The sequence below is a fragment of the Coloeus monedula genome (genome assembly GCF_965178545.1).
Source record: "Coloeus monedula genome assembly, chromosome: 8".
In the NCBI taxonomy this organism is placed as follows: Eukaryota; Metazoa; Chordata; class Aves; order Passeriformes; family Corvidae; genus Coloeus; species Coloeus monedula.
Genome location: NC_138788.1, coordinates 19,427,884 through 19,451,251, shown reverse-complemented (window position 1 = coordinate 19,451,251; position 23,368 = coordinate 19,427,884). Strand labels below are relative to the sequence as shown.

General features: G+C 43.0%; 1 protein-coding gene across 4 annotated transcripts in view; it reads left to right on the top strand.

Annotated features, from left to right (window-relative positions):
• PAX2 (paired box 2) overlaps positions 1 to 23,368 on the top strand; it is a gene marked incomplete at both ends in the record, with an annotated part of 84,416 nt that overhangs the window by 22,695 nt on the left and 38,353 nt on the right. For 2 of the 4 annotated variants that reach the window (XM_082286087.1, XM_082286089.1), the window contains 2 exons: positions 11,297 to 11,382; positions 13,433 to 13,552. In XM_082286087.1, the coding sequence (XP_082142213.1) occupies positions 11,297 to 11,382; positions 13,433 to 13,552 (206 nt within the window). Of the gene's footprint in view, positions 1 to 11,296; positions 11,383 to 13,432; positions 13,595 to 23,368 lie in introns of all 4 variants that reach the window. The other 2 variants (XM_082286086.1, XM_082286088.1) reach the window with 1 other exon arrangement.

Here is a 23,368-nt window from a genome sequence, read left to right as displayed (position 1 = left end):
ACACACACAGATCCATCAGTACAGCCCCGTACAGCAGCACAGCCACACTGAAAGTCACTGCTTCTGCAAGCCTAGATTTTACTTATAGTGGTATCCTCTTAGCTAGCTGCACATAAATGGATGCCCACATACACATAAGTGCATTCTGCACAAGCATATTAATATATAGGACTGTCTCCTTATTGCCTTATACTGTGGCTGTTTCAGTGAAACCATGCTAATTTTCTATCAGTCAAATATCTGAGACTGCTGTAGCCATCAAAAACATTATTCACAAGCAATAACTCCATAAAAACCAGCACAAAAGAGTATAGCCTAACCATCTAATCAAACAGTACTGCATGGCTTGGGACATTTAAGTGGCTTTCTCTGGTTTCTTTGGGTTTTTTGTTTGTCTGGTTGACTTTTTAGCAATATCTTAGGGCAGCTGTTTTCTGAGATGAGATTTTCCAAAAGGCAATTTTTCAAGGGCTTTTTTGCATTGTGATAAAGATATTTGACAGCATTTCTTTTGTAAGGTATCTTTTGACCAAATACACAGTGTGTTTTAAAATTAAGGACGGTAATGAAAAAGATGAAATTTCCATAACGATGCTTTAAAAATATTAATATTCTCGCATTAAAATATGCTTCTGTCTTACTTCTAAGATTATTTTGTTCATGATTGATTTTGCAACTGCCTTTTAAAAATGACATGATAGAACCTTTGGCTCACCTTATGCTACCTCCTGTCTTCTCAGACTACAATAAATTCTAGAAAAAATGTAAAGGGAGTATAGTTTTTTAAATACCACTGCCTATGTCCTTCTCTATTCCTCTGCCTATGAATCCTGACTGCATCTGATCTTGTTGAACTTAAGTTAGATTTAAAAAATGAAATACATGTTGATTTACAGCTAGAGGCATTCTGATTCATTAGGTGAACAAGTACTTGATTCAGATTAAGGGGACCATGTTTTGAAATAATGGAACTGAATAAAATCACTAAAATTCTCTAGAATATAATGATTTGCAGAAATAATACACCATAATTTGCAATACAGTATTCCACTGCAAAATCCTAAACTGCAAAATTTGAATAATTTAATATTTATAACTCAGGTCTTCAGATAGTGTTAAACAATTGCTGCATCTCTTCTGTGTTTACCCCAGCTAGTGCCTGGTTCAGCAAGTCAAGCTCTAGACAAATCAGTCTTAGAGATCACTAAAGCTCACTGGGAGAAAAGTTGCCTGCATGGGGATGTAGGGATAAGGAAACACTTGTGCGTGTGGGAGGATCATTTAAACTGCTCCTCTTGGGAGGTTGGTTGTCAATTCAGAGTTGTTGAAGGAGTCTCAGCTGAGATGGTTTCATTGAAAGGGAATAGGAAACAGGCTTGTTTACACAGGGGCAAACAGGAAAATTAATCTGAATTAACTTTGCAAGTACATTGGTTAAAAGCATTAAAACATTGTTCAGGTGCTCATTCAAAATTTGAGTGTCCTAAATTGAATTTAGTTCACTTCATTTCCAAAGTGAATTAAGTTAAACTAAATTAAAGCTGCCTTAATTCTAAACAAGGGAGTCAGAGGTGTAATGCAGTTTAACTAGACTACTTTAATTTCACACATTCAGTTAATTCAAATTATTTTGCAGAGCCTTATGTAGATAAACCCTTAAACTGCTAACTCCTATGGACAGAGACTGTATTTATCCAGGAGCCAGGAAAAGGGTACCCAGAGGCTAGGGCACTCTACCAGCCACTGCAACGGTAACAGAAAAGGATGGAAGGCTCACAGAAACCCACAGTTCTGCAGTTAATCTGATGGAAGCCAGATACATTTTTTAAAAATAGAGCAGATCTGCATTCACAAACTTACACAACTATGCAAATGTACACACTGGTATGGGCCTTATAACACAGCAAGTTTCCACATTAATTATGTATCAGTATTCAGATACGTTAGCTCTTACATCATAGATATTATAGCCTTGTTAAAGACTACTGCTAGGTGATTGTGACTTATTATTTGTACTAAGTAAGTGCTGTACAAAAACATCCATATAGATAGCTGAAGATGGTTACAAGCCACACATCTGAATATTTTCCTACAAAACTCTGTTAAAACCTGAAATAGTTGAACAAATATTTATTAATTCTTCATGCAGCCTGCATATATAATATGTGACCCAAATGTCTAACTCCATGTAGCCACAGCCATAAATGCGGACCCACAGGCAAAGATAAAAAAGTATGCTGGCTGTGTGGTGAATTGAAACATACTAAGAAAGAAATGTTAATGCATTTGCCAACACAATATGGACACATAAACATACAGCTTGTATCTCTAAACACTAGGCCTGACAGTGACTTACACGAGCCAAACAGACTGGTTACGGAATTATCTTTTCACTATATAAAACTGGCTTTGTCCTATAAATATGAAAACTAGACAAGAGACTTCTACAGAGACAGGCACCAACTTGATGCTGGGAGCCATGTAGCACCCACACCCTGAAGTGCTCACCTGTGCTTAGCTGCTTTGGGCGGCACAATAAAGCAAGGAAAAAATTATACTAAGAGCAACAAGGACTAGAACAGGAAGGGAAAGATTCAGGTTCTTGAATATTTGATTTGATTCAATTGAAAATGGAGTATTTTCAATGTGGTTTTGAATCAGAACTTTATTAAAATTCTACAGCTACATTTCAGTGCAGTTGGAACCTCCTTTTTCAATAAAATAGAAACATGTTATTCTTATTTTTATTTTTTAGCATAGTCACCAATTCACCTGAAAAAGGTAATTTTAAAGGGAAAACCCACAATTTTGCCATTCTAATAAGACTTACATTCTTCTTACAACTTCATTGATTTCTTTAAAACCCAAGATAAAAATAAGATTAGATTAAACAGACACATTCTCAGCACTGTTTGGTTTGTTTTTTTTTTTAATTTTGGCAAAAATCTTGTAATGATAAAGGGTCCACCGTGAAAATTTTCCCCAGTCCTGACAAGCATAAGGGAGGCACACAAAATGACACCCCTATAAAGGGGATCATTTACTTATCCAACACATGCAAGCATGTACTGCAGTGCAGCACTTTGAAGGATGCAGAGATAATACACAGCTAATACACAATGCTGTCAAAACCAAAAGTTAAAAAGTCTTCAGTCAATAACCTCCAAAATGAAGAGACTGGCATAAAATTCCCATTGCTGTAAATAAGAATTTTTTTTTCCCTTGCCTCCAGTTCTGGCCCCTTGGGAGGCAGCCAGGTCCCACTTCCACCTGGTCCCTGCAGTTAAGAAGGCCAGAAATACCTTGGTATTAAATGAAAGCTGAACTAATTGTTTATCTTCAAGATCTGAGGCTTTACACAAAATACCAGGTATGGCATAACTTGGAACAGGGCTGAGAATGTTATCTACATTTATCTGATTCCTCCCAGTTCAAGACTCCCTTCCTAGTACACACATATCTTCTGTTAATCAAAATGAATGTCCACAAGGAATTCAGCACAGACTCTTGAATTTTAATAACTGGAAATGGGCTCAAAGCAAAGCTTTCAATTAAAAGTTCCCATACTCCAGATTAAGATACTTAACCTTGGCAAGCCCATGTGTTTCTGTAGGTCTTCTTAACTCACCTGCTGGTATAGCCGCTGTTCTGACAGCTCCAGCCCACGCTGCATGGCAGTCACTGTGTGCTGGCAGCTTGTGGGGCTGTGCCCCATGCCAGCTCCACGCTGCTGCAGCAACACTGCTGGCAGGACCCAAACCGGCCAGTCTAGAGGTAACAGAAGATGACACCCTGAACTGCAGAGCTGACACTCTGAACTACACATCACTGCAGTGTAGGTGTAACCAGAAAACAATTCATTCCTAAGAGCTCAAAAATTTCTGGGCCTTTTCATGGCAGAAATGTCTTGCTAGCAAAAGGGACTTCAGCAACTGGCAATGTTTTTCTCCTGTTCTCTTCCTGTGGCTTGTTGGTTTTGTAGCTTTTGGTCTTCTGTTGCAGAGATTATAAATTTGTTGAGGGGGAAAGGTAGATCTGTAGCTGCTTTGATGGATACTTTGATGGATGCTCTGAGCTGAATGTCTGCTCCGTGGTTGCCTATGGTATTAAAATTTGGAACTGATGACTGAGGTGGTTCCTCCCAGGCCTGTGTTTCTACGTCCAAGACCAGTAGAACTCTTTTTGTCATTTTAGATTTCCTTAATTCACCTTAAAACCAAGATGTCAAAAACCCAGGATCAAGTTTGCTTCCAATATTTTGTTAACTGTATGATATCTTCTAGATGTTTGGATTTCAATGAATTGCTGGAAGAAAGCCTTCCAGACGTGAACGGAGTGTAATGAAAGTAGAAACACCTGAGAAAAGTAGAAATGCTTGAGGACATTTCTATGCTACAGTCACTGCTTGAGAGCAGCTCATAGCTCATATTTTAGCCAGCTCTAAGCCAGCCAGCCTGGGTCCTGATGGCTCAGTAGCCACAGCTTTGCATAACACAGCAACTATTCAACTACACCTATTTCCCAGGTGGGAAAATGGTTCTTATAGCCTCATGCAGCAATTCATTCTAGGAGGTCAGGCTAGGCAATGTATACACATGGGGCTGACCACTGTCAGTCACCAGTACCAGGGGCATGAAGTTGTATGTTAGCGCTCTGCAGAATGAGGTGGCAGGCCAGCCTCCTGCCTGGCACACCTACTCTCAGAAGGCAGACGTCTTCGCCTTTCTTTCCTTCCACCCCTCTTCCTTATGTCTGCACTGGTACCATATAGCACAGCAGAACTGGAATGGGTAGAGATCTGCTAGAAGCTGAACGTTAATGCTCTGCTCAAATTAAATGAAATAAAACCATATGGTGTCATCATGGGTCACTGATTTAAAACAACAAAAAAAATCCTAGCTCCTCTCTAAGCCCTTCAGATAGTAAAACTGATGCTGTGAATTGTGTGTCTTCTTAAAGTGCAGCCAAGAAATGCAGTGAGAGAAACGGGCAGGATTGGGCTTTCTCTCGTGTTTGTAGTGAGCAGGCTAACCTGGAACAAAGTGACACTTTTTTGCCCATGTCTGCAGGGATGATGTCAGTATAGCCTCAGTGAAATTGATGGACCTACACAGATTAACAGCAGATAGAGAGTAAATTCTTCTCAGAGAGGGCTGGGATTGTGTTTTGAGATATGTAAGGCATCTCCATTTCGACCTCTCACCTATTTGGAAGCTTTGGGGAAACAGATAATCCCTCTTCATGCACCTTCTAGGTCTATCAATCTAATCAATCTAATTTATCTGTCATACTTGCGCTTATACACTAACATAGTACATGATGACCCTTCTTCTCCCTCCTTTTCCAAAACGTAGGGAGAAGAAAATGCAATTTTCACGATAGGAACAAGTTTGAATGTTGCTTGTGGCCCCTGAATATGGCAGGGTTTGAAGGCATTCTGCTGTCTTGGCAGGGAGTGCCAGAGCCCCAGGCCAGCTAGCGAGGAAGCTGAGTCTGCTGCTCCTGACAATGTCAGCTGTTGTTCTGAGGGTTTTACGTGTTGCAGGAGATTTTGAGAGCAGGAGCTTCTACTGCTCCCACCCTACTTCCTAGGAGAAATTATGCTGTGGCTTTTATGTAGCAACTGCAGCTCTGATCTTCCCAATTACATCTGCTGTTGCAAATTCAAACACGACCACCAAAGCCTGTGCAGCTGAAATAAAATTCTTGTTGCTTTTGCCTATTTCCCTTCACGTACAGCCACTGTCAGCAGGGTACATGTCACTTCTGCTTCAAGCAGGAGAATGAAGCCAATACTGTGCTACAGCTCGCTGAAGCACTTACTTGGCCCCTGTTTATTAGAGAGTCTGAGCCCTTCACTCCTCCTTCCAGCTGTCCTCACTGTGCCCCAGGTGGCACGGCAAAGCTCCTATCTTCACACTTCAGGCAGGAAACAGAGCACAGAGAGAAATGCCATTTGTCCAAACTCTTGATGAGAGGTCCATGACAGAGCAAGAACTGAAGCCCTTCCCTAAATCGGATTAGGCTCTAACTATCAGACTTTCTATTTCCCTTCCTTCTCCCCCAAATCCCTTGGCTGTTTTTCCTCACCACATTACAAAGCTTACTTTCCATTTTGAACTTTGTGCAAACAAGTCTTTCCCTCCCCCACTTCTTTTGCTCAACTGTGAATTCAGCTGTGTTTCATCCTATGCACAGAAACATAAGACTGTCTCCTATTTGAACCAAAGCCACATTCAGACCTCTTTATGCCTCTGCAGCACCAATCTGCAGGTGGGATATTTTTGGTTCCATGGGGGCTTTCCCGAAAGACCCCAAAGCTGCCTCTTCTCATCCCATGTTCTCCCTCTCTGCCAGCATCACTGGGATGGTCACAAGCCCTTTTGTAGGAAGCCATCGGATGCAGAGAAGGCTTCACTGTCTCACTTAGCCCTGCTCCGCGTCCCCCGCAGGCTGCCTTACGCGCAGCGCCGGCACAGCCCGTGGCTCAGCAGTGAAGCCCGGCACTAATTAAGTAGTGCGGCACAGCAGGGTGTGTGTGCCTTGGCCATCACAGACTGCCCTGGACACACTGCAGAGAAAAGGCTGAAGCTTCACAATGTTAGCCTTCCAAGAACCGCTTTAATTGCCCAGTAATGCACACCCTGGGGTCTTGTAATGTGCCTCTAATATGGAGCATTTAAAATATGAATACTCCAGAACAATTACAAGGAGTTTGGTGCTCTTCTGAGTGTATCCTTCCACTCTCAAAAATAATCCACGACAAAGGAACATGATCAAAGTGAGGATACCAGTGCTTTCTGAAATCTGTCAGGTCTTCTTGAGGCAGCAGGACACACCAATCTTTCCTTCAGTTCAACTTCATCTTGTTCTTCCAGGATTAAAAGAATTGCTAAATTGTGACTCCAGATGATTCAATCCTACCTTATCTTCCTCTGATCGGCCCTAGTATGATTTTTTTTTTTTTTATTTGAGATACTGTCAAAAGACTCTGCAAGCCATAGTAAGAGAAGAAACCACAGAGTATGTTAGGCTATAAGAGAGTTTGGATAGAAATGTCAGAGAAGCAAGGTGAGTTTTCTGTGATCTGTAATTCTTTCAGCAAGTAATTTCTGGACAAGTTTAGAAGTGATTTTCTACTTGCTTATTTACAAGGAATGAAAGTTCTTCTCAGAAAGCACTCTGGCTCAACTAATTTTAACTTCTAATATTTCTTGCTACCTCTCTCGATTAGAGCTTGTTGCAATTGTAGTACTAGAAAAGAAGATTTTTTCTGCGCATCTGTATTCAGAATCAGCAAAAGGAATTGCATTAAAACTGACAAAAATGATGAAATAGAAATCAAACATTGGAAATTCATGATCTAATGTTGAACATTTAAGAAAGTCAAAGGCATTTGGAAATAAGCAGTTGGTTTCAGCTGGTGTTGTATGTAGTATTAACTCTAGAAGGAGTTACTACAAGCCAACTATGGCAACTCATGAATTCCAGGATGGATGTATAATTCACAGCATGATACTTTTTACTGTAATGACATTATATGCCATTACTTAAGATAATATTGCATATTAAATTCAGATTGTGAAATGAAGTTCAGTTGCTTTACTGCAATCAAAGATCTATAAATGTCCTGTTGCTGAGACTTCAGAAAGTTATGTATTAAACCTGTTTATATTATCCAAAACTCAAAGTAGTCAACTTGTGCAAAAATCTCCCACTGGAAAATGAAAAATGGGAATTTACAGTAAGCACCAGTTTATGTTCCTAATTAAATACAAATGCTGTTATTGGAGTCACTGATTGTAATGGAATTAAAGCAGGGATGAATTTAGTCCAAAGGGTCGATTTCTCTCGGAAAAAGATGCTTGAAAATATCGGCATCCATCTCAAGAAATCAGCACTGCTAACTGATGTGCCAGGACTTGTGTCCCTTCTGCTTTTGGGAAGGGATGAGGATGTAGTCTGCAAGACTTGTCTTTCTCCAGTGTCTGAAGGCAAGAACAAGCCATCAAAGACAGCAAGAAGTGATTGAGGTTTTGCGACCTCTTATACAGCAGTAATCCAGAAATCCTAGATTTGAGGCAGCAGAGCTGGCTTAGTGTGTATTTCAATCCCTGGCAAGGGCGAGAAGCTTTCAGCAACACCGAGGTTTAAAGACAGCATTATTATGCTGCATTTGTTGCTACGGGGCCAGGTCAGCTCTGTTCATCTTTCATCTGCTGTTTCATTAGGTGGTCTTGTGTAGGACAGACTCACTTGAAGCCTCTTAAAGCAGCAGCAGTGCTGCCTAGCTAGCCTGCTGTTTATCACTGTCCCTAAGTGAATCGACCCAGGGGGATGCACTGCCGTCTTCTGTACTGAGCATTAAGATCCTGAAATTTCTGCTCTTTCCTTACAACACTAGAGTTCTGTCATGACTTTAGGGCAAAGTAACACTGCTGGGGAGAGCCTTTTCAAGACCTGCCTCTTCTTTTAGCCATAGAAAATACATTCTACCAGAGACCTCATTAGGTTCACTGTGCATTTGATGCCAAAAATTATTTGACCCAAGCCACTGGAGGCTGCACAACCAGAACTGCTCCCCTCTGCTCATGGGTTCTGGACACTTCCTTTTGACATAAAACCAGTTTCATTCTTAGGAAGGGAATGTTCTTGAACAGAGCCTTTCACCTCTGGGTCACTAGCAGAAATCTGGCCCTGCTTGGTAGTGACCGAAAATCATTACCAGCTGACAGCTACTTGGTGCAATGAGCTGGTGAGTCTCATTCCGGTTCCTAATGGACACATCTCAGTAAACACAGTCACAACTGGCACTAACTGGTGTTCTCAGCCAAGAGACCTCGAACTGAATGGGGAAGGAAATTGAACCTTCCTCTTCATCCCCTGCCTGGGTTTTTGGAATATTATGGACAGGCATTTTATACCTGCAGCGTTTCACAGGCTGTTTTTACTCTAAATGGCTTTTTGAAACTTCGCGATTTTCATGCAGCATGATTCAGCACAGCCTGATCTGCCATCTCAGTATAATTAGACTCGTCTTATGGTTCCCCTCAGTAGAAACTGAGCTGTCTAGTGCCATCTCCCAGTACAAATGGTAAATCTGATGTCATATCTCAGTATGAATGGAACCGTCTGATGTCACCTCAGTGCTAACAGGACATTTTATAATATGTCATCTAAGGCTGCAGGGGAAATCTTCTAATCCATTCACTATGCTACACTACAATAGAACATAACACAGTATAATGTGTAGGTTAAGTTAGACACCCTCAGGCAGATTTTGGATAGACGGATAGATGGATGGATAGAAACATTTATACAAAGTATACATACATTATATCACTCTATTGATTTTTAAAAAGTTCCAGGACTGCCTGGCTATAATGAGATTTTTGAACTTTGTGTTGCGATCAATGAGGGGAATATTATTGGCCTGGAGAATTGATATACCCGCTCTCTGTGGCTTGTTCTGCTCCTGGACTGCCCCTGCCCCCAAGGTGTACGATTCCATCAGACACTTAACCTCTTTTACAGTGTCATCAGGCTAAAAGGAATCTAATAGTGACACGGGACTTGTGCTCAGCACTCTGGCACTATTGCTTTCCTGTCACAAATAATTTATAGCTTTCTATTTCCATCCCTTTGCCTGCACCCCATCCCCTTTTTCTGTTTCTATGGGCTGGGGGAAATCAATAAACTCAACAACCAGAGTGGCACTTCAGGGGGTTTTAGGGGGAATGTGAGACAAGAGGGAAAAAAAGAAAAAAACAGAAAAGAAGAAAAAAAGTTATATAATTTGCCCTAGCACAGTTTTCAGATCAGTTCCTCACCTAGTAGAAGCTGCATGACCTCAGAATCTGGGCCTGAGGCCTTCAGACGCTTTTTGGTATAGGTTCTCAACAACTGTAGATTAGGGCATCTGGTACCACCGGTCTGTATGGAGTGAGGATTTGGATCTCCATCCCCAGCTAGAACCTTGACATTCTCCGTCTCCAGCTATGTCCCAGGCAGCCTCTCTGCCACTCCACTACTGGTCAGGTTTTATCAAGCATGTAGCAGAGTATTCTAACATGCTGAGTTGAGATGTTCTCTTTCATTTCCTAAAAAGATTTCACTCTCAGGAGCTGTGGTTTTTTAAAATTGCCTTCACAACGTCTCTACCTATCTCTATCCATGCCATACCACCCACTAGTCACACATTTGCTCTTTGAAGTTTTGCCAACTTTTTCTTTAGAACAAATTTTTAAGCTCTCAAGTGGGCAGGGAGAATCTTCTATTTGCTTTCACTTTCTGGAGAGATTTTTGGGAAGAAAATAAAGCCAATAGAGTGCAGGGCTGAGAGTTCCAGAAACCCGGGCTAAAGAGAATCTGCAGCCTTTACCCTAACTGGACTGGCTGAAGAGAGGAGAGGATTGTTTTAATCTCAGAAAGGAAGCTGGGCCTTCACAGGTCATGGCTTATTTGCTGAGTTCCTTGGTGGAACAGCTGTTCCCAAATCACAGACACCCAATATCTGCTGGTAGTCAGGGACCTTGGCAGTCAGGTACTAGGTACTAGTTATTTTCTTTCACCACTGACCTCAGTTAGATTTAAACCAGTGACCTAGAGGTGAAAGATTTCATGTAACAAGAAATGGAGCACTGACAATTACAGTTCAGTTCATTGTCATTCTGAGCTACATTATGAGCTTTGTGATGTCTTTTTGAGTTCCCATGCTGTGTTCATTCACCACTTGACAAACACCAGATTTTGCCCTGTTTGATGGAACTTCTTTTTCCTGGTGATCTATATCCCACCACCACTCCCTACAGATGCCTTCTGTTTTCACCTTCTCATTTATGAAGGGCAAGGGCTTTGGGCAAGCCTTCCACAGTTCAAAGCATTTAGTCAGTCAGAAGGGTATTTTTCAGGTAGACAGCAAAATTAAAGCTACACCATTTGTAAATTCAGCAATGTCTCTATTAGCTGCAAAGACTGCCTTGTGATTATGCTCACAGATCAGACCATGAATGACAATGCAGCTGTCAGCACCCGGAAGATCCTAGCTTGCTCATTGAACACCATCCTCATGCAGTGAACACCCAAGTTTGGGATAAAGATGACAGAGCAGAAAAAGGATGATTCTCTGAGAGCTGGACTATTAAAGCTGTAGAATCAGGACCACAAGGCAAATTAAGCCATTCTGATGCACTGAGAGCACAGATCAAGCCTTCAGATTCTGATAGTTGGGACTGTGGGTCTGCAGAGGCACAGAGAAGATGCATTTGAGCTCTGAATGTGTTTTGTTCTTTTCCAGGATCATCAGAACCAAAGTTCAGCAACCTTTTCACCCAACACCAGACGGGAGTGGGACAGGTGTGACTGCACCAGGACATACTATTGGTAAGTCAACCGGCATGAGGGGTGGTGACAGGTCAAGTGGAAATGGGAATGAAGCTTAGTTGAGGGAACAAAGTCTGACAAGCAGATGCTAAGCAAAGCAAAAGGGAGGAGGGGGTGGGGGGAAAGAAGCCTCCATGGAAATCAGAGTTTTCTATTCTTTGTCTCCCCTGTTACATTGCAGAGAAGTGAATCACAGAGAAACTAGCCCAAAGTAGGGGTTTGCCCAAGTGATTCTGCCTTAACATCCGTTTCACGTTCATGGTCTCTCCTTCATCTCCCTATAGAGAAGTATTTACTGCTGTCCTGTCCAAGCACCAGTCTTCACCTTTTCTCTTGTCCTTACTCTGACTCTCTTTTTCCTCCCTATGAATTTTTCTTCTCTCCTCTCCCTTTGCTAGAACTGGTCCATTTCTCAGCGCTAGTAATACACAAACATGGGTAAGATACTCCAGCTGCCTCACAACTAAGTTCTTCATTGCTCTAGCTCTGCAGTCAGGTATCCCATGGGTGTATTTCACTGAGAAAACGCAAATTTTTTTTGCTGGGGGAGATGTTTTGCTGGTTTGTTGAGGTGAACAGAAATGGAGGCTGTAATACAGGGACCAAATGTCTCCTAGTCTATTTAAAGGTACTGTGTTAGATGTGTGATGAGATTCTTTTGATCTGTATGGTGGATATGTCTGCTGTAGCTAGCATAGCTTTATCTAGTGACCAATCAGAGCAAGAAAAACATGCAGTATTCTGGGATACTGTGAAATACAGTGGCTTATTTGTGGCCTAACACTTTCTTAGATTCTGTTGGTTATTGAGAATAACCTGCTGCTACACAAGGATTTACTGGAAAATGCTCATCTGCGTGGGACGGAGCTGGTAGATATAATCCTGTACACAAAACGTATTCAGGAGTACAATGGAATTATTGGGCCAATATGGAAAAGCATTTCTGGATGCCCTTTTAATCTGGGCTTGCTCATTGGACTGGCAATCACTGATCACGACAGATGGAGTGGCAGATATTATTCCTTCCTGGAACAGTAGTGCAATGTCTAGGGAATGTAATGGTTGAGCTGGGATAGTGCTTCTAGTGGGGTCTCTCATTGCTCTGGGATGTACTGGGAAGTGTGGGTCTACATTGGATAGTGTTGAAAGGTTCTTCTACATCCTAAAAGGCTTGTGTTAGGAGTATTGATTGCTTCAGGTCAATGCTTTATGAGCTGAATGATGAATAGTGGTCTGTAAGAGAATTGGGATATTCTCTCCATTACTGGGACACACTGGGACACAATAGATATGCCTGCTGGATGCACAGCTCTACCTGTTCTACCTTCTAAAGGCCTGATTATAATGAAGGGATCATTTCTAATCTGGATAACTTGTCATTTTTGATATATTGGAAATTCATGAGCAATCTTGAACAGCCAAGTGGCCAGAGTATTCTGCCTACTGATATTGGTCCGTACAAAAAGAAAGCACTAGATTTTCATTAATCTGGGTGGTAGCATGTATCACCAACCAGTTGTTCTAGTAGGGAACTGAATTTAATAGTCCAGCACTGAAGTGCTTCTAACCTGTGCTAAGAAGATAATTTTTCACTGAGTGTTTCAGGTGGGCATGTAAGAGGCTATTCTGCCTAAGATAGAACACGGGCACTCCTGGTGAAAAAATGCTGAGAGGAAATGATCTGGTAAAATATGGATGAACTATGAAGTCACTAGAGAATGTGACCTATGCAGCATTTCACTCGGTTACCTTGAAAGCCTGCTCTGAACAGGGATGTAACAACAAAGTTTAGCTTCTTGATGGAATACGCTTGTTATTAATGGCCCTGTACTGGAAGGCTGTGAAGCCACAGTATAGAAATGGATAAGCAAAGCTGGGATGCAGCTTTGCTGGGATACAGTAGAGTAAGTCCTTCAGCATGAGGGACCGGGAATCTGATTAGTGCCCAGGCTTTCCTATTAGACTGGTGACATGCATAGCTTTCAGCTGGGGATTCCTGAGTGCTGTGCTGCTCTCCTGATGGCCCTTTTTCCCTTTTCCTTTTGTCCAGTGCCCAGCACAGCATCCCCTCCTGTCTCCAGTGCCTCCAATGATCCAGTGGGCTCTTACTCCATTAACGGGATCCTGGGGATTCCTCGGTCGAATGGCGAGAAGAGGAAACGTGATGAAGGTAGGGGGAGGGGAGAAGTTCATCCTCCCTTTTATATTCTTTGTCCCCATGTACAGGCTCCAATTTCAGGCCAAGGTTTGCAGCTGCTCCAGGGGCTAGATCAGTTTTAGCAACAGAGACCAGTTCCCCGCCACTGCCCTGCTGGCTTGGAATGCTCTTCTTCCGAGGCCCTTTCATGACAGGCTGCGTCTCCAGACATCTGCTCAGCAGGCAGAGAGCCGTCTCCATTGCTGGAGCTGATCCCAAGTTCATTCACTGCTGGAAACGGCTGGAACTGAACTCCCCAGGTGCCAGCAGGTGCCCGGACTTTGAACTGTGGGTAAACATGGTTTCCCTGACTCACTCGATTTCAAACTAAATGCCATCTCGGAGAAGCACCAGCAATGTGGGAGTTGTCTTTCATCCCCCTTGCAAACAAGTTCCTGCCCTGTGACGTGCCATGAGCTACATTAGCTGGTGATCACAAGGGCCCAGTTTTCAACGGGTAGCATCTACCGCAGCAGAACTATCATGCTTGAAACAGTCTGAAAGGAAAACAGGAGGTCTTCTGAGTACTGTGACCCTAAGGTTGTTTTCTAACCCTTTCACTAAGGCTCTAAGGAAATAGGACTAAGCTATCTCCTTTTGCTTCCTACTTGCTGTGAAGTATTCAGGGCAAAGATCCTGAAATGAATCAAAAGCTGGAGCCTCCATAGACTGAGTCTGGAGGGGTGGGTGAGGTCTTGGTGCTCTTATGGTGGCTTCTAAACACTTTTCCTTAAATCTGGATCTTTTAATTTGGTTTGTTCTAAAATTGAGGGCCAGGAAGTGAACTTTTAAAAGAATACTGACTAACCAGTTTGTTGGGTTCAGCTCTGACTTCAGTATGTTGAGTTGCTTGTTGCTTGGAAAGACCTCTTAGGACAGGTAGCTCAGTGTGCTGTGTGTGCTGTAATCCCAAGGCTGTCCAGTGCAAGAGCACATGAGAGTTCTCTGTGATATGTGGTGAGAAGAGAAAGCCCTCCTGAGACAGATGCTGCATTTTGACATTTTGCTAGTAATTTTCTCAGCATTGGTTCTGATGAGGTTCACATCTCTAAGTTTTTGATCCAAATAAATACAATAATCCTAGGAATAAAAGGCAGTCATCATATTCCCTTTCTCTCTAATGCAAAGTAAAACTAGATGCAAGGACCCAATCCAGCTTCTATTAGAGCAAATGGGAAGATTTTTTGCTGATGTCATTGGAAATTGGATCGGGCCCCAGAGGAAGATCCATTTCCCAGCTAGATGGCAGTAGGGCCCAGCTAAGAGAAAAGTGTAGCAATGGGAGGGCTGAGTCAATGCCTCAAAGTCAAAAAATGTCAGGAATAAGAGACTACAAGTATTGCAAACCTTTCCAGCATTTCCCATCATTACCTATACAGGAAGTAGACATTTCAAACTAAATGACACGTTTCTCTAATGGTTGTGCAGATCTCCTGGCAGTCATTTGGGAGTTTTGTGAATCCCTGTTCTCATACAGTCCAACGTGGTGATCACCAGCTCTCAACATGGTGCCTCCACATCTCATTAGAAATGAAGCTCCTCAATCTGGCTTTAGCTACTGTTCAGGCTAGATGCAGCCACACAGTCACTTCCAGCTTCAAAACCTGAGCTTTCTTTGGAACAGTACAATTAAACACAGAAACAACAGAGCAGCCATCTAAGTCGGTGACACTTCACAATGATATATTGACAGTAAGAACTACTCTTTGTGTCTGTCCTTAATTCATCCCAGATTTGATTTAGGCAAGTGACACTATGCAGCTCCTTGCTGTTGGCCAAGTGCCCACATATGCCACTAGGAATCAGAAAGGTACCAACTAGACAATCTTGCAGATGTTACCTGTCTTTAGCTCTCAGAGTTTTAGGTGGCAGTTATATGACATGGTTGCAACTGCCTTGGATAACAGCCTTAATCCTGCCATCCCAGATATCTGCTGCAGGGACGTGTGCTTCTGACCCAGAGAAAGCTCACATGGGACCCCCAGCTAGCTGCTGGACATCTCTGTGAGTTGAGTTATCTGGGCTCACAGTGGCCTTCAGAAATGCTGAAAAATATCATCCCTTTGCAGGGCTAGGTCCTAAGGTTAGAAGGGTCCGAGGGGAAGTTTTGCAAAGCCAGTGACCTGCACTCATTCCTGGGCAGTCTTCTCTGTAGCTCTGAAGATTGATTGCTCCTACTTGAAATGGGGAGTAGGAAAAGTCTGTCATGAGATCCAATGCGAGTATTTCTTTTATGCTCATGCTGGATGCATACACCTTCTCAGTATTTCCCAGAGCTTCTGAACACTTTGTTGGTGTTTCTTTCTTAACTGCAGGGTTTATTCTCACACTGAAAAGCCCTTGTGAGCTTTGCACATCTACTTTCCAAGCATTTAGGGAATGGTTCTTCCCTAAAGGAGGCAGAAGAAGCAGCACTGCTCTCTCTTTCTTTCCGCTCTGTTGGACCAGCTCTGCTGCAAGCATTCCTCTGTGAGGAATACAGTTCAGCAGAAAGGGGAAGTACCAAGCTGCTCCTGAATCACCAGTTATGAAAACCTTGTTAGCAACCTCTGTGTTGGCTGGGGGGAACAGGGTGGGAGAAAGACAGAGGAGCTTCTATCTGAGCACACCCCCTCCCCCAGGTCCTCCTTGCTGCAGCTGGTGCCTACATTAGACAGTAGCACAGATGATTAAGAAGAGGAGAGATAATTATGTGTCAAGATGATGTAGCAGAACTCCCGAGTTGGACAGAAGGAGCCAGACGGATGCATGAGGTGGGCTCAGAGATGGACGCTGACAGCCAGGTGTGAACCTCACAGGGGTTAGAGGCAAGAGTGGGAATCCCAGCCTACCAAATATACTGGTTGCAAGTGCAAGGGTGGCCTGGGAAACCTATAGCATTGAGAGAGAGCTAGCTGGGAAGCAGCTCTGAGTGTCTACTGGTCACAAGTCTTTCCTCAAAACTCAGTATGCCTTCCTCAGGCGAATGCCAAGAAAGGATGGTCAGGATTTACCTTGTTAAGACCACATTACTCTTTTGTTTCAGTTTTTAACCAGTGATTGCAAAACTTCTGACTTATGTAATAGATTAGACAGAGTTTGTCTCCTGCGATTTTAAAAATAATTTTACTAAAAAAGTTCACCACCATTTGTGTAGCACAGTGTGTGCATTTCTTGCGGTCTGTGGGCATTGCCAGTGGAGCTGTAACTTCCCTCTGACTTTTCCCAGCACTTCCACCCACCATCTTCCAAAGGCAGATGTGATCCTGCAGCATGTAATGACTTTCCCAATACCAGTGAGGGTCTTAAAATATCAAGCTGCATCTGAAAACAGGAATTCCTGGCTCTTCATGATTCGAGTGTTGTAGTACTCTGTGATGGCAGGCCAACCATGTTCAGCAGGGTCATTGCCAGACTAAGAAGCAGCAATATAACGTCCAGAACGATACAGGGGAAAAATATGCAACTATTTCTGTTGTTTCATAACCCCTTAATTGATAGCTAAAAGAATGAGAACTGGGTTGACCCAGACGCACAAACAAAAACTTAGTATCACTCATGTTGTAGTCTTGAGCACAGATGTAGAAGGAGAAAAAAGGAGAAATGCAGAGAAAGGGAAAGATAGATAAATACACAGAGAGATAGATGGATATAGATAGATAATTTGTAACAGGAAAACATCATATCAAACTGCTGCCAGCATGCCCCAGCATCTTCAGCTGGGCAAAACTTCGGCGATTTTTACAAAAGCATTCTTATGAGACATGGCCCTTTCCTTCTGTAATAGGCTGCAAACAGACGTCCTGTCTAAACCCAAATTCTCATTTGGGATTCATCTTCCAGTGAGGTTGGTTCTGTAACATTCTCAGCATTATTAATCTTGGTCCTTGACAGTATCTGTAGTATTTGACAGCATTACTGGCAATAATATCTGCAGTGCCAACAATGGCAGAGATAATATCCCCCAGTATTATTGGCATTAGCAGGGATCATATCTGCAGCCTGTTATTGGTGGGAGCAGATGCAATGTGTCCAGTATTCTTAGTATCAGTAGTAATAAAACCCAAAGGCTTGTTAGTGTGATCAGTGCTAACATCAGCAGTAGGTTTGTGGGAGAGGACGGGACGGAGTGATTACTACTTTAAATGGCAATAATACTCAGGCTGTTTGCAGTAAAGGAATCCCCAGCAGAGATGGAGGAGCAAACCTGAGAAGGCAGAATTCTCTCCTTTCCTTTCTTCACCTGTCATTTTGATGATTAGAGTGAGTTACATTGATTCCCAGTAATGCAGGATTGTGTCAGCGCAGGGGGACAGTGAAGAGTCACCAAAATTTCTGCAGTTCTGGTGGTGTTTTCCAGAAAGTGTTAGCTGGGTCAGTGCAGATGGTTCGCCATACTCTCCAAATGGGATTGAGCTGTGCCAAACAGGGTGTTGCCCACTAGCTGTAGGAGCATCTGCACTGTAAATTCTGTAGCTATAGGATAGGCAACATCACTGCCCTTCTCTTTAGTGCTGCTCATGTAATTTTCTGACTGTTATTGCCACAACACCCTCTACTGAAAATCAGCGCTTTTGTTACATGTGGTTTTCTCTTTCCTCACTCCAAATGGGAGTACAGAGCAGGGTTTTGACAGTGTTCAGCCTGGGACTTTTCCTACCTTGCCATAATCTCATTTTCATGTTGGGAAATTACAAATGTCTCCTTCCGGTGGAGTGTGAAGCAGGGAAATCTGTGACAGTCCCAGTACTGAAAGCTGTTTTTTAAAATACTGCCCCAGGACATAGACTGTTTTAAAGATTTGAGTTCAAAAGATTTTTCAAATAGAAAGTAACACAGAGTGGAGAGGTGTGTAACGTGTCTAAGTTTTTGAGCAGATATACAGCAGCTGAGTATGCCACTGTGAGTATGATCCCATTTGTGTTGTTCAGAGTGGCAGTGATAGTATAATTCGAGAGATGTAGCTATGACATTTCAGATGACTGTGTCATTGTCAGTGGCACCAGTATGTTTTTGCAGGCAGTTGTGGTTGTGGTTATCCTGTTGTTGTAACTATCACTATTGGTTGTGGGTTTGTGACACTAATGATGAGATTAACTGTATCACTACTTGCTCTGCTGCCCCATTACACTCAAGGCCATTACACTCTTCACAGAAGCAGCTGTGAATTGTTTCTTGTGGTACATTTGCATCACGGCATGCAGTAAGGTTGTTTCAACATGGTAATTGTTGGTACACTGGTGCAGTTTCTACTGTGCTGTCACTGCAATTCATAGAGTTGTTGCTGCAGCTGATGTAACATGTTGGTTGAAAACAGACTGTCACCTGGCCATGACAGTGAAGTCAATACAGCTATGTCACTGCAGCACCGTGTTCAGAACAGTATGTTTTCATGAAGCATGGTATTAGTGTTCCACAGCACACTGGGATTGTTTCATAACGTACAGTGTGCTTATGCTGTCATCTGCAGTATGATGATGCTTTGCTTGTGCTGGAGCTGTACTAGAGCAGAGGTCTAGCCTGTAACTGTCCTGTAGGGAAATGCATTCATTCATTTTTGCTATGCTGCCTGCATATGTTTGCAAAGAGTATGAGTGAGTCATTCCACTTGACCGTGTCATGACCTGATGTATGTTCATCTCTGGGCATATTAGGTGTATTTCTGTCCTCCCCAAACCCTAATACTTGTTGAAGACAACAGGGTGTGTTTGGACCCCTGCAGGTGACAGAACAGCACTACTGTCTGTGGTAAGCCTGCATTGTTTCACAGTGTGATTTTTTGTCACCACAGCTGACCTGTTTGTGCTATTCTATATGACTGCTTTACTGCAGGTCAGCAATAGTCTTAATGACACTGGAGACACATGCAGTTATATTGCCTCAGGTGCTAACCCCATGTTCCAACCATCACACACAGTTGTGGGGTGTGCACACAGCAGTTTATGGCTGTGCAGATGGGCTGAGCAGATTCTGGAGTCTTTCTCACAATGTCTTTCTCCTACTTTCCCTGGGACTGTGTTGTTTTATGCAGCGTGGCTGAGCTTCCAGTGGCTGGCAGCTTGCAGCAATGGTGTATCTCTGCAAACAGGAGTGGTCACAGGGGACCAGGCTCACTGTGTTCATACACACAAGTCTACGTAACACTCTCTGCCATTCTAGATGAAAATATAAATTGAAGAGGGAGTTTATTCTAGGTAGCCACCCACTTCTCCCTCCTGAAGGTCTTTGGCTAGTGAGACTCCTGGAAGAACATAAGAAAAGCACCTGCTACTACTCATCCTGCACCTCTCTAAATAAACTGCAGGAGGATGTCAGAAAAGGGAGAGTACATACGGAAAAAGAGAGGAGGGGGAAACTGGATAAAGCAGAGGACAATGAATAAGCAGCACAGCACTGTCAGAAATGTGGGCTGCTGCACCAGGAATCTGGAGGTCAGCCTGTAAGCAGGAGAAACAGGATACGTGTGTTTGTGTGAGCATGTCTGCACAGACCCTGGGAGTTTGGGGAGTACGCATTGCTCAGGAGGAAGTCAGGTAAGGGAGAGTTAACAGCTTACATCACAGAAAGCGGTTTGGACAGAATGCCCTGCTTCTAAAGCTTATAGTGCTGCTTAGTTTGGCAGGGGTTGGTATTGTCTGAAGACAAGCTGGTCTGGCTTCAGTTGTATTTGTGTGCATCTCTGATTGTGTATTTGTGTCTCTAGGAATGCACGCCTGTTTGTTTTTTGTATTTCTATGTTAGGATCACTGGTTTCTACTTATCTGTGCTTATGTACTGGGGTGAGTGGCAGGTTGGACCCGTATTTTTGTGCATGCCTATGGAGACCTGGAAAATGTGTATGTTAAGCTGTGTATAATATTGCCTAGTAGGAGAATGCATACTGTGGATCGTATGGATGTCTGGGCTTGTATGGCTCAGTATTAGTGCTATGTATTTCTATAAATGCCAGGTATTTGTATTCACATTTTGAGCATATATGTGAATGTTGTATATTTGTATGTATATTCTGAGTGTATGTGTTGCTACATACTTGGAGTATCACTGTATCTTTGTGGTTGCTGGATATGAATATGTAGCCTGTTAGTGCTGTGCACTTCTGTATATATTTTGTACAGATGTGTATTTGCATTGAGGTTATATATTTGTGTGTATGTTACATATATATACACATATTGGTTGTTCTTGCCTGTATAAAGGCTGTTTATTTCTGTAAATAGCTTGTATTTGTTTACATGATTTGATTCTGTACATGTTAATTCAAGGAAATTACTTTGAGTTATAGGTTTTCATTTAGTTAGTGTACATATACTTTTGTAAGTTATTTATTCAGAAATTACATTTAATTGACATGCATCTGCATTTATACCTCTGTGTGTCCCAGTTTGCATTCTTGTGTCTTTAATATTATTTGCTAGGTTTTGTGGGTGTTACCTGTGCATAGAACTTTTCTTTACATTTATTTGTGTGAGTACCATGAGTGTGTGCTTTTCTGACTGTTTATTATGGGTATTTAGTTTGTGGTTAGATCTTTCTCCACTGTTTGACTCATTCTTGGGAGGGGTTGTTGCAGCTAATGTGTCAACAGGAGTCAGGCAGCTACAACTCCTCCCAGTGTCTCTGCTTCCTCCATGAGTCTACCTGTGCAAAGGCTGCTCCCCAGCTTTGCTAGATGCCCGTCTCTCTGGATCTTCTTGTTCACTTTAGATGAGTTTTACTTTGGGTCTGCCTGCAATCAGGGAGGTGACTGTTACATTTTTTCATGGATGTAAAGTGTATGGAAGTCAGAGGGAGCACAGTGTCTGAATCCATGAGGATCCCAGGTTAATGTGCAATGGATGACAGAATCAACTGCAAAAGGAATCAGAAATAATTGGCTATGTGCAGGCAAATGGTATTTTAGAGGGTTGTTGGTTGTTGGTATAACAGTGGATGAGGATGCCACGACAGTGAGAGATGACACTGCTTTGGGCTCAAGTGACATGGCAGTGAGACATAAGGGCAATACTACTGTGGAATCAAGGTGACATGGCACTGAGACAAAACATGGGTCAAGGTGACATGCCAATGACCCAGGCTGATCTGTCAGAACAGGAAGAGCTGAGATCTGCCCGTCAGCTGAATCAGCTGACTAAGGCAACAGGAGAACAGGAGGAGATCAGAGGCAAATCGACAGACCTGTACCTGGGCTGTAGGACCCAGGTCACCAGCAGTGTGGGACACGCAGTGTCTCCATGGGATCAGTTGCATCCTGGTGTGAAGGGCAGGGGCAGTCTGTTAGTAGTGGCTGTTTGCTCACAGTGATGGAGAGCAGGGATAACACAGTGATGACATCAGGTGGTGGCCATACCCTGTGAAGGTAGCCATGGACCATAGGGACTGTGTGGGCAGGGGCATTATTCCCAGTTGCTGGAAAAACAAAGAACCTAACAGGCAGTAAAACAAAAACAAAGGAGACTTGGAAGCACCTGACAGCCCTAATTCATCACAGCCCAAGATTTTTTCCCCCCTCATGTTCCCATTATATTTGTTTGTAAAAGTGGAAATCAATTTTGAAGGTAATTTTCTGGAAAGAATGGAAGGGAGGTGGGAGGGCCGGATAAGGCAGAGATGGCAAGAGGAAAAAAAAATTTAGGCCAGGCACAGCCCAGGGGCAGCTCTTGGCAAGGTGAAAGAAAATTGCATATTCAATCTCCATCCATGAATCTCCCTTGCTGCTGCCCGCCTCCTGCTCGAAAACAATGAAGGCTTTCTCCCCTACGCCGCACAACGCCTGAGTATCAGCGCTCACTTTAACTTCAGGGTCATTAATTCACCTGATTATTGCAGGAGAGGAGAGGGTTGCAGAGGCATCTATTCTAAAGAGCCCTCCCTTAGCTCATCCTTTGATTAGTTCAGGGTGGGGGGAGTTGAGATAATGTGTTGTCTTGGACACAGTTTAAAATGGGAGGGGTTGAAGAGGGGGTGGAAGGAGGTAGAGGTGGAAAGGGAAAGATGTGGCCCAGCTTGTTGTGGAAGGGAGGGTTGGAAAGCAGTCATTCTTGCATCCCTCTGCTGTGGTGTTACAGCAAATTAAAAGTAGCATGTTCCACTTCGTAGCTATCTTTCAGGGAGGGGAGGGGCATGGGTATATGTCGGCATGGGGATGGGGGGGATCTTATCATTGCTTCTTCAGCAGCCCAGCGTAGTGTCACCCTGTGAGGTGACATTTGAATTTACAATTCCGCAGAGAAAAGCCATTAATTCACAAATTAACATTTCTCCCTCTCTCTCTCTCTCTAGCTCTTTCTCTCTTCCTCTCTCTCTCTCTTTCACATGGATGTGCAAGCAATTGAAAAGACAAAGGAAATAGCCTTAAGGAAGAGACTTTACTGCTACTCTGTCTGTGCAGAGATTGCTACTACTGCTTCTAGATAGATAAACCAATTACCTGAGCTGCTCTGTTCATGGCAGCCTGCTATTACCTCCTTTTGTAGAGCTGATTCCATTGCTGGATTACACTGTGTGTATCTCATTAATGTAAACCAGCATGATACTGGGCACTGTTTCTGACCCTTCTTGCCATAGTCCCTTGCTCTGCAGTGGAAGAAGGAACTGGGAGAGGAGTTGAAGAGAGGTGACAGTAGGCACAACATACTTCCTAGCGCAGGCCACACATAGAGCTTGTTAGAATACCTGTGCTAAGCTTTGAGGAGATGGGGGCTTCCCTTCTACAGAGGAGATTGCATGACATTAACCCTGATCTCTTCCATGTCTTGATGAGCACTGAGGGTGCTGTGCAACAGGCCTTGGTGTGTGGGCACCTGGTATGGG